Genomic DNA, 13,757 nt, shown 5'->3' with positions numbered 1-13,757 from the left:
AAAACAAATTAAGTGACTTCAATCTCGAAGTATGCGTAATATCATTTGTCAGTATCACTGGACACTATTATTCATTAGTGTGTCTGAAGTGCTATTATGCTACTACAATGTCCTGCATATCAGCTCAGGAATTGTTAAACTCTCCTGCAGTTTCCCCATTTGCAATAGCAGTCCGTGCTGGTCTGTGCCAACTACGTTTTGCAATTCCACGAATTCTTCCTGTAATGCTGCTGTAATTAATTCCTCCAGGACCCTGATTTTTATTAGAAGTGCCCGCCCGATGCATTTACAGCAGGAGATTTCCCTTTAACTTTCTTTCGCTTGACAGTTCATTTATAAGAGCCTCCCCCACAATATCCACTTTTTCCCCTCCTTTGCTTTTTCATAAAGCAATACACTTATTCATCTTGTCACAGCTCGCAGCCACTGTATTCCCTGCCGCCCTTGGGTGACAGTGTCCAAGACGAGGCGCCCCGGGAGCAGCGCGGTGCCCGCGCCCCGGCGCCGCCGCCGCTCCCCGGTGCCCGCCCGGCCACAGCTCCCGCTGCGCTCCCCGCGGTCCGGCCGCGCCCCGCTCCGGGCTCTGCAGCGCCGGCAGCGGCTCGACGCCGGAGCCCGAGCTGGCTTTAGCCTCCGAAGGGAGCCCCGAGCGGCTTTCGGGCAGGCTGGGCGTCGTGGAAAGCGCTGGGAGAGGGCTGGGAGCGGAACTCCGCTGCTTGCGCTAAACCCCGCTCTGCCCCGTTTGGTGTCTCCTGAGCGCGGCCCCCCAGGAGAGACCCTCAGCCCTCGCCCCCCCTTGTCCTCCTGCTGCGGGGGGCTGGAGCCGGGGAATGACTGTGGGGGGAGCAGGTGCGCGGCCTCGGACCCCGCACCAGCCCGGGCCGCCCCCCGGCGCCAAAGCCGAGCGGGGCCGCGTTTCAGACTCTCGGCCCGCCCCGGGTGGGCCATACCCGGGCACCGGGATGTCCACGGAGCGGCACCCGCACCCCCTCCCACGGGCTGTAGGTGGGGTGTGTGCGATCTCTGCGGCCGGCAGCGGCCAAGGGGAGACATTTCTTTCCTGTGCTGAGCCACGGAGCTGCGAGGTTTTCATCTCGAAAAAGCCGGGATTGCCGGAGCTTTGGGTAAATCGGCCCTGGGCGGGAGGCAGGTGGGCACCGCCGGGCTTCGCGCCCCTTAAGCCCGAAGATAAGAACGGCCTCGCCGTCTGCCGCTTTCCCGGGGGCCACCTGGCACGGGCTCGGATTGAACATCTTGCATCTGACGTGACAGAGAACAGGACGTCCCTAACGCCATTGACGCCTCGCCATGGTTTATTATTGACAGTACCGTGAGATGATCTCATGGAATCAACAACTCCGCTCAAAATCTCGGCTTTGGATGGGGTTTGAATGAGGAGGAGGAAAGCGAGGTCTCCAGGGATATGCCTGCACTGATTCCAATCTGAATCCTTGGCCCTTCGAGCGGCCACAAAGAAGACACTAAAAATAACTTATTTTCATTACAAAGATGCTTTTTAAGAGAAACGAGAGGAAGGGGGGGAAACATTTCTACAACAGGGATTAATGTAAGTTGGAGTGGAATAAAAGGAAGTCAACACTGAGCAAAAAGGGAACTTAAAAGGAAACCAGTAGTAGATCATATAGAGTTTGTTTTGGCCTGCACTGCAGTATTACCGAGTTCTTGACCTCTGCACAGAAAGAGCTATAATCTGAACCGAGACTCCTCCACTTTTAAAGTCTTTGCAAGTGTGACTCACAGTAAATTTTCAACATCGAGCATGTTTACTACGTTAAACAGTGCGAGGTAGAAAAGTTCGCATCACCATTTTAATGGACCCACAACCGCACGCTTACGGTCTGCGCGGGTTTGTCATCCGTGTCCAGCTACCAGCCACAGGCGCGGGGCTCCTTGGCAGCGCAGCGGGCCACGCTCTAAACAGAGAGCAAGTAGCGGCCGAGGCGAGAGATTTCAGAGATAGTTTTGCTTTCGGCCTAAGAATTACGATCTTTCAACCATTTCTTTCTTCCCGACTTTGCCTCGGTACGGGAGAGAAGGCGAGCCTCTTGAGCCCTGAGTGCCTCCGCACTGTAGACGGGCTGGAAGCAGCCGGGCCGGGAGCTGTCCTGGCGGAGGGACCCTCCTGCCCACGCTCACTCGCGACCCGGCCCGGCTCCCCGCGGGCCATGCTGGGGCCGCGCTCCGCGGAGAGAGGGGGAGCCGGGAGGGTCCCTCGCACCCAGCTGGAGAGATGGAGGGGGAAGGGGGAAGTGGGAGCATCAGGTGGAGGTGACTCCCTCTGCATCCTTTCCCTCTGCTCTCTCGCTCCACCTCCGCCCGCCGAAGCATCACCCCTCGGGTCCTGTTGGACGCGGCGGATCCGGGACGGGGGTGACGGAGGGATGGCCGCCCCTGTAAGGCGCTGCAAGGTGGAGCCTCGGCGGGGGTGAGTGGGCGAGGGACCACAAACCAGCGCTGCTCGGGCGTCCCGGGACACGCCGAGAAAAGACGGTGCGGGGGAACACCGGCCACCGCATCCCGCCGGGGACAGAGGCGACAACACCTCCCGTTCCCGAACTCGTCTCTTCCACCACATCCCCCCCTCCACTGCTAAAGGAGAACGGGAGCGCCCGCTGTCCCCGGCCAGTGGGAAGAACGGCAAACCCCCCATTCCGGGGCTGAGCACCATCCCCTGAGCGCTTGCTGCGCACTCCGCGCAGCGGGCGCCATGTGCGCAGGGAGGCGCGCAGCAGGCTTGGGCAGGGTCGCCAGCCCCAGCACTCGGGGGCGGCGACCGAGCAATCACTTGACAAAGCAGAGCTGTCGAACCTGGCCTGGACTGCGAAAACCAAAAGAAATCTTCGAGAAGAAGCAGCGGAATAAAGACGGTCTTGGGAGGAAAAAAAATCACGATTTTGCCAAATCAAGATAAATATGGATAAGGACAGTGAGGTCGTTTTCAGGGCGTTGGCGATGTGGCAAATGAGTCCCGCCCGTTTCTGTACTGCAACGACTCACCCACTTTTTTGACCGCACTTGCGAGGCGGTTTTGAACGTGTTCGGTAGGATACAAGGAGAGGCCGCGCCGAGCTCAGCCACCTGTGCGGGCCTCGATGCGGGAGCAGGCTTTGTGCAGCTGGGGCTGCCCTCGGCGGGGAGCAAGCTCTGCCTCACTTACACCCCCACACATCAGCATTGGCTCCTGTGAGGTTTAAAGGCTTAAATCCTTATCTTACTGGAGTAAGCCGTAAACCTCCCAGGGAGCAGGGCAGGATCGGGAGGAAGGTCGGGAGGAAATCGGTCCCCGTCGCGCACGCAGCGCTGGCCACTCGCGGGTCCCGAAGCGCTGGGCGGGAGGTGGCCGCGTTAGGGCGGTGACCTCTGTGCTCACCCCCTGCCCGACGCTGCCTCGTGGAGGCACATGGAAGATAGAGCTCTCGACACTATCAGCATTCTCCTATCGGAATCACACCTCCAGGTGCTGCCGCTTCCAGGAGCGGGGCGAGGACGAGCCCCGGGGCGACTGGGGAAGGAGGCGGCTGCCCGCGGCCGCTCGGAGCTGCCCTCCCCAAGCCTCCTCCAAACCATATTTATAGATTTCCCTGCGCGGCGAGCAATCTCTGTCACTTCAGAGCAGGAGTTCGCCCCGCCAATTATTCTGCAAACTAATCTCTCTGGATAGGCTTCTTTCCTTCCTTCATTACCTCATTCCCTCCTTCCCTTGACGTCAACTCACGTTCATTAGCGAAGTGGCTTCTGGAAGTGACAGAATTTTGTTGTCTCACGTCCAGTGTCGATTAATCTGAGATGATATAACCGGCCTACAAGAGGAGCCGCTCGCGGCTTCCTTCGCAGAGGCATATTGTTTTGTGTGCGAGAGTTACTTAGCAACTCCGAGATACAGGACTGGCTCCAAGTTCACAAAAAGTTGAAGAATAAATTTTGGGGAACTTTTTTTACTCACTAAACACGTTGTAAAACTCCAACGCCCAGCCCCCATGCCAGACTGAAAAAAAACCGCGAAGCTGCGCTTGCCACGGGCCCGTCTGTTGGCAAAAGGATTTCGTTGCTTGCAGCAAAGCTCCAGACGCACCTTTCTCCCAGCAAGGAAATCCGATAGGTTTATTGCCCCGATTTCAATAAATAACCTCCCTGCAGGCCAGTTCCTATCACTCCTGGGAGTCATCGGAACGGCTCTTGGCCTGCAAGACGAAGCCCTTGGACGGAGCTGAGTTTTAATTGCCTGTACCGCGCTCTGCCCATCGCTGCTGCTCACCAGCCAGAGCTCCCACACCTTCCCGGCCTCGGGGAAGAGCTCCGGGGCTGCGGGGACTCTCAGAGCCGGGACCGGAGTGGAGGCGCGGGGCCCTGCAGCCTGGGGCTCAGCTGGGCTGCCCCAAGCACTTCCTCCCGCTGCGGTTAAGAGCAAACCCCAAATTCGGCGCACCGGTGAGCTACGGGACAGGCCCAAGGAGAGCGGGCAGCCCGGCTCCCTTTTCCCAGAGGCGGCCGGCACCTGCTGCCGGAGCGCGGCTCCCCCGAGCCGGCCGCGCCGTGCCCGATCCCGCCGGGATGCTCTGCCAGAGCCGAGCGGCGCCGCCGCCACCGCCAACCCCGGCTCGGGAGGGCGAACCGGCCCGGGAAACCTCCGAGACATAGCGGAACCCGCGACGGAAGGCGCGGCGTCTTTTTTTCGTTTTGTGGGGTTTGGGGATGTTGTTTTGTTTTTTTTTTTTTTTGGTTGGTTTCTTTGTTTTTGTTGGGGTATTGTTTGTTTGTTTGGGAAGAGTTGGGGGTTTCGCCTTGCTGTGGTTTGGTTTTTACTTGTGAATCTTTTTTTTTTTTTTTTTTTTTTTTTTTTGTAGGGAAAGAATAAATCTGTTTCTTTGCAAAGAGGAGAAGAGGTTTGAACGGCATGCGGGGGAGAGACCGCGTCCCAGCAACAACCCGCGCACAAGGAGGGCAGGCAAAGCTCCCTGCCGGCGGAGGTACCTGTTGTAGGGCGTCCGGAGGAGCAGAGCCTGACTGCCCGTGCAGCTGTCGGTCGGGGTGTGACAGCCGTACACCGGGGGAGGCACCGAGTACTGCTGGTCCCCTGCGGAGAGAGCAGCACAGAGTTAACCCGTGGGGCGAGCGGCCGCCCCTCCACTTGCCCTGAGCTGAACGGGGGCTCCAGGGCCCCGTCCGGGCAGCTCCAGCTCTGTGCCAGGCCTGCTGGGGCTTGGGGCCGGTCCCTGCGGATTGCCAGCCGCCCGAAAGAGCCCTTCGATGCAGGCCCCGCGGAGGCAGGAATTACCTAGGGAGGGCTGCTGGCTGATGGGGTCCTCGTGTTTGAAGGAGTGGTTGGTGAACTGAGCGGCGGGGTGGGACGGCGTGTGGCCGTAGCTGGGGGTCCCGTCAAAGGCCACGGTGCTGTAACCTGCCGGAGAGAGCGCAGCGGGATTAGCAGGAGCCTCCTCCAAGCCCCTCAGAGCGGACAGCGAGCGAGGGGGACCCACGGCCACGCACCGCCCAGGGCTCGAAACGCTTCGCGTTTGCCGCACCTCGCTGATCCCCCGCGGGGCGGCTGCCCACGCTGAGGAAAAGGACCGGGCCAGACGCCCTGAGCCCCTCCGTCCCCTCTGCCACCGCCCCCCTTGGCACTCGCACATCGCAAGGCTGCGGGCGCAGCGCTCTGCGGGGAGAGCCGAGCCCAGCCCGGGCCGAGGGGCGGAAAGTCGGAAGTCTTGTTCGTGTTTAAAGAGAACAGATCGGCTTCGGTAATAAAAAGAATGTTTTCATTAATTGTTGCTCATATTAAAAGAGGAAGATTCCCATCTGCTCAGTGTACTCATCTGGCGCTTCCCATTTAGAAGTTACCCTTTAATCTTGCGCCTTTTTTATTTTGTTAGGAGCAGCTTTCTGAAGAGTCTGCAATAAAGAGGCGGAATGTTACGTGCAAAAATAAAACTCCTCCTTTCAGCGAAAATTGCTCTCCAAAATAATAAACAGCCTATTTTGTTTCCTACACCGAGCAGATTCAGATGGAAAGAGACCACCTCTGCTGACCCCGGGCCAGCACGGAATCGTAAATCAGGTGCTTGGACACCAACTTTCATTAATGACTTGGAGCTGGCTAAACAACTTCAGCTAAAAAAGTAATTACAAAGTAATATTATCTCAGAGGCTTCTCGGCTCATCAGCATTTACCCCGAGAACCAAGCTCCTCCGAGAGTCACTCTTAAAAAAAACCAAAACCAAACAAAACAAAAAACCTCAACCAAAACAAAAACCCAACAAAACAAAACAAAAAGTCCGACGCGGGCTGGGGGAGAGAAACCAAAGGCACTACGAGCGCTTCCTCCCTCACACTCCTCTCCCTTAACCCGCTTATTCCAGCACGGGCATCCCTCAAAGACCCGTCTGGATGGGGCGTGTGGCTGGAGAGTGATTTTGTCAGTCGAGAGGGAGCACTCGGGGCTGTTTTCAGGCGCCTGTCTCAGTTCCCGTTCGGTGCCGGGTGCTCGGCGCTGGGCAGGTCTCTGCTTCACCAACGATCCGTAATCACAGCGGGTTTCAGAGAGAATAAAACGGAGAGGCAGCAAAGGGATTTGAATGTTGCTTCTCCGTTTTAGTCTCTCTGCAGACAGGCTGGGTCCAGCGACATGACAGGACTTCATTAACCTGCGCGGCTGAGCGGGAGAAACGGAGGGAGCGACGGGAGGAGTGAAAATATTCTAGAAGGCTTTAAAACCTTCACCTTCGCAGTGGTTTTAAGTCGGCCCTGAGAATGAGGGGCTTGGATAGGAGTGGGACTGGCTTGTTCCTGGCCAAGTGTCCCTCACATCCCCCTGACCCTACGAGCAGAGCTCCTTTCGCGGCGACGCGAGCAGCGTTGACAGGCCGGTACCTTACGGGCTCCCATCCCACAGCTGTTTCTCGCTCCTTATCTCCTCCCTCAGCCCTCAGGGTAGAGGCTCAACCTACAACTCCCTTTTCCCCGTTTCCCTCTGTCTCTTTTTTAACTTTCAGAAAACACTGACACTTTCTACGTTACTTTTGGCCCGCCACAGAGTTTCGGTGACCTTCAAAACTCAGCACGGAGCAGGACGAGGTTTTGGCCGCATTTTCCGGTGTTGCCTGACCCAAAGCTTCAGGAATGTGATAAGAAAGTTGAGTTCTGAACCGAGCTGCCGATAGTGAGGTCTCTTTAATTAGGGCGTTATCAGAACTAGGCCTGATTAAAATGTGCTGAAAATAATTGAAAGTTGTACATCTGCTGGAAAACTGGGCCCGCTGGAGGCATCCAGTTGTTGGAGGAGCCCAGCTGGATGAAAGAGGCAGGCAGACGAGAAGAGGAAAATTGGGCAGAGGTTTCAAAGCCTTAGTTTCCTACCCCCCACCCCATCCCAGACTTGGCAGAAATGTCATCGCAGAGCCAAGGTAGCGTCTTTCCCACGGTCGGAGGAACCGTCTAAAAAAAAAAAAAAAAGAGTTCAACCTTGAAAAGAGCCAAATCAAGAACATTTCATCCATACACACACACACACACAAAAAAAAAAAAAAAAAAAAAAAAAAAAAAAAAAAAAAAAAGCAGCAAACACCCTTTGCCGAATTCCTCCTTGGCGAAGGAGTCCTCTCTCTGCCTGTCACCGAAAATAGCTGTGGCTAAGCCCCAGTCCTACACGTGCTGGGAGGCAGCCCCGAGCCGAAGGGACCCCCCCGCTCCGCGGCGAGGCAGCCCGGCCTGGCGGAGCACGGGAGGGAGCCGGGACACGGTCCCTGCTGCCCGCCACGGCGCCGTCCCCAGGCTCCTGCAGGGCCTCATCCTCGGGCATGTGCGCAGGGGTCAGTGCGCTGGCCCCGGCTCTCGGGCCCGCACAGGTGCGGGTTTGTGCGGGTTTGTGCGGGTGTGTGCGGGTGTGTGCGGGTGTGTGCTGCCATGGGGGTGCCGCAGGCCGAGCACGGCCCGCGGGGCGCCGGGCCCGAGGAAAGCCCAGCCTGGGCTCCGTGTGTTGGGGCGTTAAAGGCTCCGTTCCTCTTCGGGGTGGTCAAACAGGGGCGTCAGGATGGCGCGGGGTCGCAGCTATTTTGTCCCTCGCTAACTCAGGGCAGAATTTATTTCCCTCACCCTTCTCTCCACTTTCTCGTCGCTATTTCCGCTCAGCGATTATAAATCCCCTCAGATGTCTAAAATCCTTTCAAATGTCTTTCAAAGGTCCCCGTCAGAGTCCCTGTCCCTGCGGGCTCTGGGCCTCTCCCGTCCCGCAGCTGGAGCTGGGGCCCTGCGGGGCACGCAGCGGCTCCGGGGCTTCGGCGCGGCCGAGCCTCTCCCCAGCTCCAGGGATGCTGCCCACTTTCCCAGCCGGAATCGGCAGCCGGTCCCTGGCTCCCCGCTCTGCGGTTTCAGACGTCGGAGACCGGCGCCGGGCGGAGCTCGGGGGCAGGGGCCGGGGGCCGAAGGCAGCAGACCGGTGGCAGCGGGACCGCGACCCGGTACTGCCCGGGGGAGGTCCGTGTGCGGCCGCGCTGCTGAACGACCCCTGCCCCTCGCTGCAAACATCGCCCGGGCCTCGGGCCACCCCTCGGCGGCCAGCACCGAGCGCGTCCGCCGGCCTCGGCCTCTGCTCTGCCCCTCGCCCGGCAGCCCGAATCGCCCGGGCCCTCCCGGGACGGTCGGTCCCAGCCCCTCTGTGGGTACGCGGTTGCCCCCGCGGGGCACAGCAATGCCGAGCCGCGGGCTGGGCGCGGGGAAAGCCATGCTGAAAGCAGAGACCCCGGCCACCCAACCCGCTCCGGCCGGGCCACGCACTCTCCGCCGATCCCCCGTCCCCCGAGTCGCGGGGTCTTGGCTGCCCGACTCCCCTCGGTCAAACTCCCCCGGGGCCGAGCAGTGCGGGGCAAACCACGACACACCGCCCCTCCGGGGCCAGCTGAAGGAGGGGGAACAAGACCGAGAGGTCTCATACAAGTTCTCCGCACGCTGGCCCCTTTTCCCTTCTTCCCCGCGTTTGCACCCGCAAATGTTTATACTGCAGGCGCTGGGAGGAAAAGGGTTAGATACTGATCCCCGTGCCACACGCGGATGACCTATTGCCCGGCCGTTCAACCCTCGGGAACTTCTCAGCGCCATGAGAACACCGGGGACCGCAGGGAGTTGCAGCGCAGCCGGTCCTGGCCACGGAGATGCGGTCAAGAAACGACAAGGCGCCCCTGTTTGTGCACTCCAGCGCGGGGGTATTCAGCCCTCCCGGGGTTAATTTGACAAGGGGCTTGAAAACACTAATGTGCGGACAATGATTTGCGGATTCAGGAGGAACTTCGGAGGTTCACCCCCGCCACCACCCCATCACCCCCGAGCTATGCAGAGGGAATTGTCTCGGGCCACGGGCCCCACCTCCATTCCAGGACTTGTGCCGTCTCCGGCCCGAACAAACCTTTGCGAAGGCGAGAGGCTGCTCCAACCCGGGGAGGGGGCCGGGGGCTCCAGCCCGCCTGGCAGAGCCGCCCGCTGCATCCGCTGCCCCACAGGAGGGGTGGGGGGCGAGCAACTCGTGGCTCCTAAAACTCCCGGGAGCGACGTGGCTGCCGCACAGGGAGGGAAGGGAGGACTGGCTCGCCTAACCCGGCTCGGCTGCCGCGGAGAGAGACTGGGCTTTGGTGTTTACATCAGGCGCGGCCCTGCCGGGCTGAGCGGGCGCCTCCGGGGGCCGCCCCCCGAGCCCGGGGCGCCCGGCAGCGCGGCCCTTACCCTGGTTGCGGATCGCTTGCTGGCTCTCCAAGCAGTTGGGCAGGTAGGGCCCGTTGGGGAACATCCGAGCCTGGCCCGAGGGCGGCTGGCTGGGCGGGGGGGCTCCGAAGGGCCCGTAGCGGCAAGCCCCGGCCGTGCCCGTGAACTGGCCGGAGAAGTGGACGGTGAAGGCGCTCAGGTATTGCTCCTCGTGCGGGTCCGATCCGTTCCAGCTCGGCTCTTGCTTGATGAAGGAGTGCGGCCCCAACGAGCCGTAGGAGGCCCCCGGGGGAAAGTCCAGGACGGGCGCCCACTGCGCCGCGGTGCTCACCGGCATGGTGCAGTTGCTGTTGCCCGGCAGGGAGGGCACGGAGGGCAGCAGCGCGTTGAGGTCTCGGACGTCGGAGCCCATCTGCTCGCAGACCTTCTGCCTGCCGCCGGGCAGCCAGTCTCCCCCCGGGCCGCACTTGTTCCAAGACACCTGGCCCCTGCCCGCCAAGCCGGAGGCCGGCTCCGGCTGCAGGCACCAGGCTGGCGAGCTCAGCCCTTTGGGGGAAGTTTGCTCCGCGACGCAGCTCCCCGGGTCCAGCCCTGCGGGAGCAGGCAACAGCGACAGGGAAAGGTTGTTCTCCAGGATCGCCTCCGGGCTTGCACCCGCTCACAGCGCAGGGCAGGGTGCGGGGGGCGTGTGTAGACGTCTGTCTGTACGAATGCCCGAGCTAGGGGGGCACAGCCGCCGCGCACGCCTCACCTCGGATGCCTGCTCACCCTCAACTTTGCAAAGCTCAAATAGAGGCGCTTGCCGGGGAGGAGGAGTCAGCCACGCCGATCCTCCATTCACACAACCTCCGCCGAGGGGCTGCCCCCAGCCCGCTCTGCTGAACCCAGCCGGACCAGACGCGCGGGGGGAGGGGAGAGACAGGAGAGCCGGGGGTGGAGGGGGAGAGGTGACTGTGGGAGAATATATCTCCCGTACACATCACTCCCACCCTTCTTCTGGTGCAAGCGCCACTAAATCTCACCCTAACTTTCCTCCGCTTTAGGAGAGACTTGCAGGACTGTGAGAGGGATCCAGGTGGCCAGTAAGTACGCGCTGGCCGACTTCCCCCGCCAGCTCCGTGCATGACCGTGGAGATTCCCGAGGGCGGCGGGGTCGCAGGCCCTGGGGACCGCGCGGAGAAACCTCCGCCCTTGCAGGAATCAGGGGAAGTGACACGACCCGGGGCGGGCGGACCCCGTTCCTGAGAGGGGAAACTATCTTTCCAGGTGCCTCTCCCGCTACGGGAGGAACCTGCGTCTCCATGAGCTCCCGCGGGGCGCGGGCTGCCTGCCCGGGGCCCCGCCCCGCACCCCGGGCGCTCTCTGTCCCTGGAGGCGCAGGGCCGGGGCACGTCCCTCAGGGCTGGCCGGGACGGGGTACCGAGGGCTCCGCCGGCGAGGGGAGGGGTGGGCGCCCTTTGCAAGGGGCCCGGGGCCGGTGTGTCCCGGCCTTAGACCTGTCCCTCCGTCCTGCCTGTGTGTGAGGGGGAAGGAAGCGGCTGGGCGGGCGGGGGAGGATAGCAGCGCTGTGAGTAACCTGCTTTTGAGAGATTCACCTGGCACTGCTCCCGGGAAGCCCCGGAGTCTCTCTTTCCTTTCCAGCCCCCTGGACAGCGGTTCCTCAGCGTCCATCCCGGGCACGGCGGCCGGAGGGCCCCCGAGGGCACTTTTCACGTTATCCCCGAGCGGTCCTTCCTCCCAGGAGACACGGCAGGGTTCGGGTCGGCCCTGGCAGCGAGGGGTGCCGTGATTCTGGCAGTGTGGGAGCCCACTTAGACCGGCTGTCCAGGCAGGAAGCGCCGGGGCGGGCGGCAGAGACCCGCGAGACGTGGCGGTACCTGCGGCGGGCAGGACACGCTCTCACCAAAGGCAAGGAGGGGGATCCTGCCGCCTTCCTGCAGAACTACTAATGAATAATCACCCGGGGCTGGGGGGTGTTGCTTCTACGAGCAGGCGTGGGGCAGCCGCCGGCTCAGGGTACTCGCGGAGTGCGCGGGGTCGCGCCGGCCAGGCCGCCCTGTCCCTTGCGCGTTGTCGCCGGGCGCTGTTGGAACCGTGGCACCGCAAGCGCCGCCGGGGCCACCACCCGGCGACACCCCCGCGGCGCTCAGCCCGCATACTCGCCCCCTCTGCAGCGACAACAGTGACAGAGGCGCCGCGAAGGTTCACCTGCCGCAGGACACGCCGAGCCCCTTGGCTTCCCGGTGACAATGCACACTTCGGGATTTCCTTTCCCCCGAGGCATCAAAGGTTACCGCAAGCATCGCCAGCCGCCAAGAGATGTTTTAAGATTCAAAGGGTAAATGCTCTAACAAAAGAAATTAAAATATGCCCTTATTGGTGTAACCAAGTAGAATTTAATTTTCTCCTAAAACTAATTAGTCATAACAGTCGGATTTTGTTATTAGTGGAATTACTTAATTTTTCACAAACTATTTTCAGATAATTCCCTTTAAAAATATCTCTTTTGGTGCATACATCTATTTATTGCAAAAAATCTACGTCTAATGTAAGTGCGAATGATTTGTTTATTATCTTTGCCGACATTAAACATCCTCTAAGTTTACAGGATGTGCCACTTCAGAGCCCACGGCAAACTAACGCACCCTCGGAGGGCACTTGTGAAGGCAGCCCGTGCCCATGCGGGGGGATCGCGCTGACCTTGCTGACACCGCGGGCTCCGGCGCTTGCTCCCGCTCTGCCTCCCGCTGTGGCCGCACCGGGGCTCCCGCACACCGCGGTGTCCCCCTGCCCGGGACCCACAGGGGCCCCGCGGGGCTGCGGGGAGGTGCGGGATCGGGAGAGCGGCTGCTGCTGGCTTTGCGCGTTTCGGTGATGGACCGACACATGAGGTTGGTTGAACTCGGTACCTTAAAGGTCTTTCACAACCTAAACGATTTTATGATTGATTCTATAATCTCCGGCTCTGCGATGGACACCGTACATACAGGAATGGAAGTCTTTGGCGGGGTATTTAATTTCCCATGAAAACTGGAGTTCTCTAGGAGCAAACAGAAAATGCGTTTCCCATAGTGGGCTATTTTTCGAGCTAGCATGGGAGTTTTCTCTTTTCTTGAAATAACCTAGTTTGATAAATCATCTTGAAAGGGAAAAAATGTTTTCTTGATCACTTAGCTCTGCATTATTCCACCTGGGAGGAAGAACTGCCGAAGTCCTTCCAAATCTTCGCCTCTCGCACTTTCCAGCAGTGAAACAAGACGACCCCTTGGCCATTAGCGCATCCTTCGTCCCCGCGGCTGCCAGAAACCCCGGCGAGGCTGGTGGGGGACTCTGGGGCTGCCAGCTCAGCTCAGCCCTGCGCTGCGCGGAGAGCCGGCACCTGCGCCCTCCCGGGCCACCTCAGCCATGCGGAACACGGAGCGCGCCCGCCGCGAACGCACTCCGGGGGCGCCCCGGGAGAAATCCTCAGCGGTGGAGCCTGAGGAGGGGGAGGAAAGCCCGGACCTTTCTATCTCGGGATGGGCTGAGGACTTTTGGGAAACGGCCAGGGCCGATTTCTGCAGCCATTCCCGTCTAGCCAGCGCCAGGGAGAGAGAAGAATCTCCCGCCCCGCTGCACTCCTCTAGCACAAGCCGGGAGCGCTGGCAGCAGCTCCCCTCGGGGGCGCCCGGCATGCCGAGAGGAGCTGTTCCCTCCGTGCAGGAAGCATTTGTCTGCTTCTTCCCCAGGCATCCCGATCCCGATTCCAGTCATACTCCGGCGTAAATCGCTCCAGGTCTCGCACACCGGGCGCCCGCGTCCGGGCTTGGGTGCCCAGTTGAAAGCAATGGGCAGGGAGATGGCGGTTCAGGGACAGCATCTCCTTTGTCAGTGTCCAGACCGAGGCGGTTCGGAACACTTTGCCCTGTCCCCTCCAAACACGGCCCGATCCAAATCTCTGAGAGGCTTCATTGCCCGCTGTTACATGGCTGCGGTAATTCCTGATAATGCTCAATCTTCGATTGTGCTCAAAGGCATACTCTACAAGATTAAACAATAGCTGGAGGAG

The 13,757-nt window shown here is 60.4% G+C and overlaps 2 protein-coding genes and 1 long non-coding RNA gene across 6 annotated transcripts in view; 1 reads left to right on the top strand and 2 right to left on the bottom strand.

The window, feature by feature from the left end:
- WT1 (WT1 transcription factor) overlaps positions 1 to 11,402 on the bottom strand; it is a 34,940-nt gene extending 23,538 nt beyond the window's left edge. The window contains exons 1-3 of one of the 3 annotated variants that reach the window (XM_032112563.1): positions 11,305 to 11,402; positions 5,297 to 5,419; positions 4,993 to 5,095 (exon numbers count right to left, since the gene is read on the bottom strand). In XM_032112563.1, coding sequence (XP_031968454.1) covers positions 4,993 to 5,095; positions 5,297 to 5,419; positions 11,305 to 11,380 — 302 coding nt within the window. In that variant the 5' untranslated portion in view covers positions 11,381 to 11,402. Of the gene's footprint in view, positions 1 to 4,992; positions 5,096 to 5,296; positions 5,420 to 9,730; positions 10,594 to 11,304 lie in introns of those variants that run through there. The other 2 variants (XM_032112561.1, XM_032112562.1) reach the window with 2 other exon arrangements.
- Positions 6,346 to 9,724, bottom strand: LOC116445682. The gene is made up of 2 exons (XR_004240853.1): positions 9,417 to 9,724; positions 6,346 to 7,453 (listed from the first exon to the last, which is right to left on the bottom strand). It is a non-coding gene; the product is annotated as an uncharacterized LOC116445682 (long non-coding RNA).
- LOC116445681 (translation initiation factor IF-2-like) lies at positions 10,613 to 13,757 on the top strand. 2 transcript variants are annotated; one of them, XM_032112565.1, is made up of 4 exons: positions 10,613 to 10,791; positions 11,325 to 12,047; positions 12,311 to 12,600; positions 12,884 to 13,757. In XM_032112565.1, the coding sequence occupies exons 3-4, from the start codon at positions 12,389 to 12,391 to the stop codon at positions 13,284 to 13,286; spliced, it is 615 nt and encodes a 204-aa protein (XP_031968456.1). In that variant the 5' UTR covers positions 10,613 to 10,791; positions 11,325 to 12,047; positions 12,311 to 12,388; the 3' UTR covers positions 13,287 to 13,757. The 2 variants fall into 2 exon arrangements, with proteins under 2 accessions (XP_031968456.1, XP_031968455.1); XM_032112564.1 differs by having other exon boundaries at positions 12,318 to 13,757.

The sequence above is a fragment of the Corvus moneduloides genome, chromosome 6 (genome assembly GCF_009650955.1).
Source record: "Corvus moneduloides isolate bCorMon1 chromosome 6, bCorMon1.pri, whole genome shotgun sequence".
In the NCBI taxonomy this organism is placed as follows: domain Eukaryota; kingdom Metazoa; phylum Chordata; class Aves; order Passeriformes; family Corvidae; genus Corvus; species Corvus moneduloides.
This window is presented reverse-complemented; position numbering and strand designations above follow the sequence as displayed.

Bases quoted from the DNA above. Each gene is read 5' to 3' on its own strand.
- LOC116445681 (XM_032112564.1), top strand. From the start codon at position 11,658: ATGAATAATCACCCGGGGCTGGGGGGTGTTGCTTCTACGAGCAGGCGT. The intron at 12,048-12,317 runs GTAAATGCTCTA...CTAAGTTTACAG, and splicing joins GATGTTTTAAGATTCAAAGG to GATGTGCCACTTCAGAGCCC.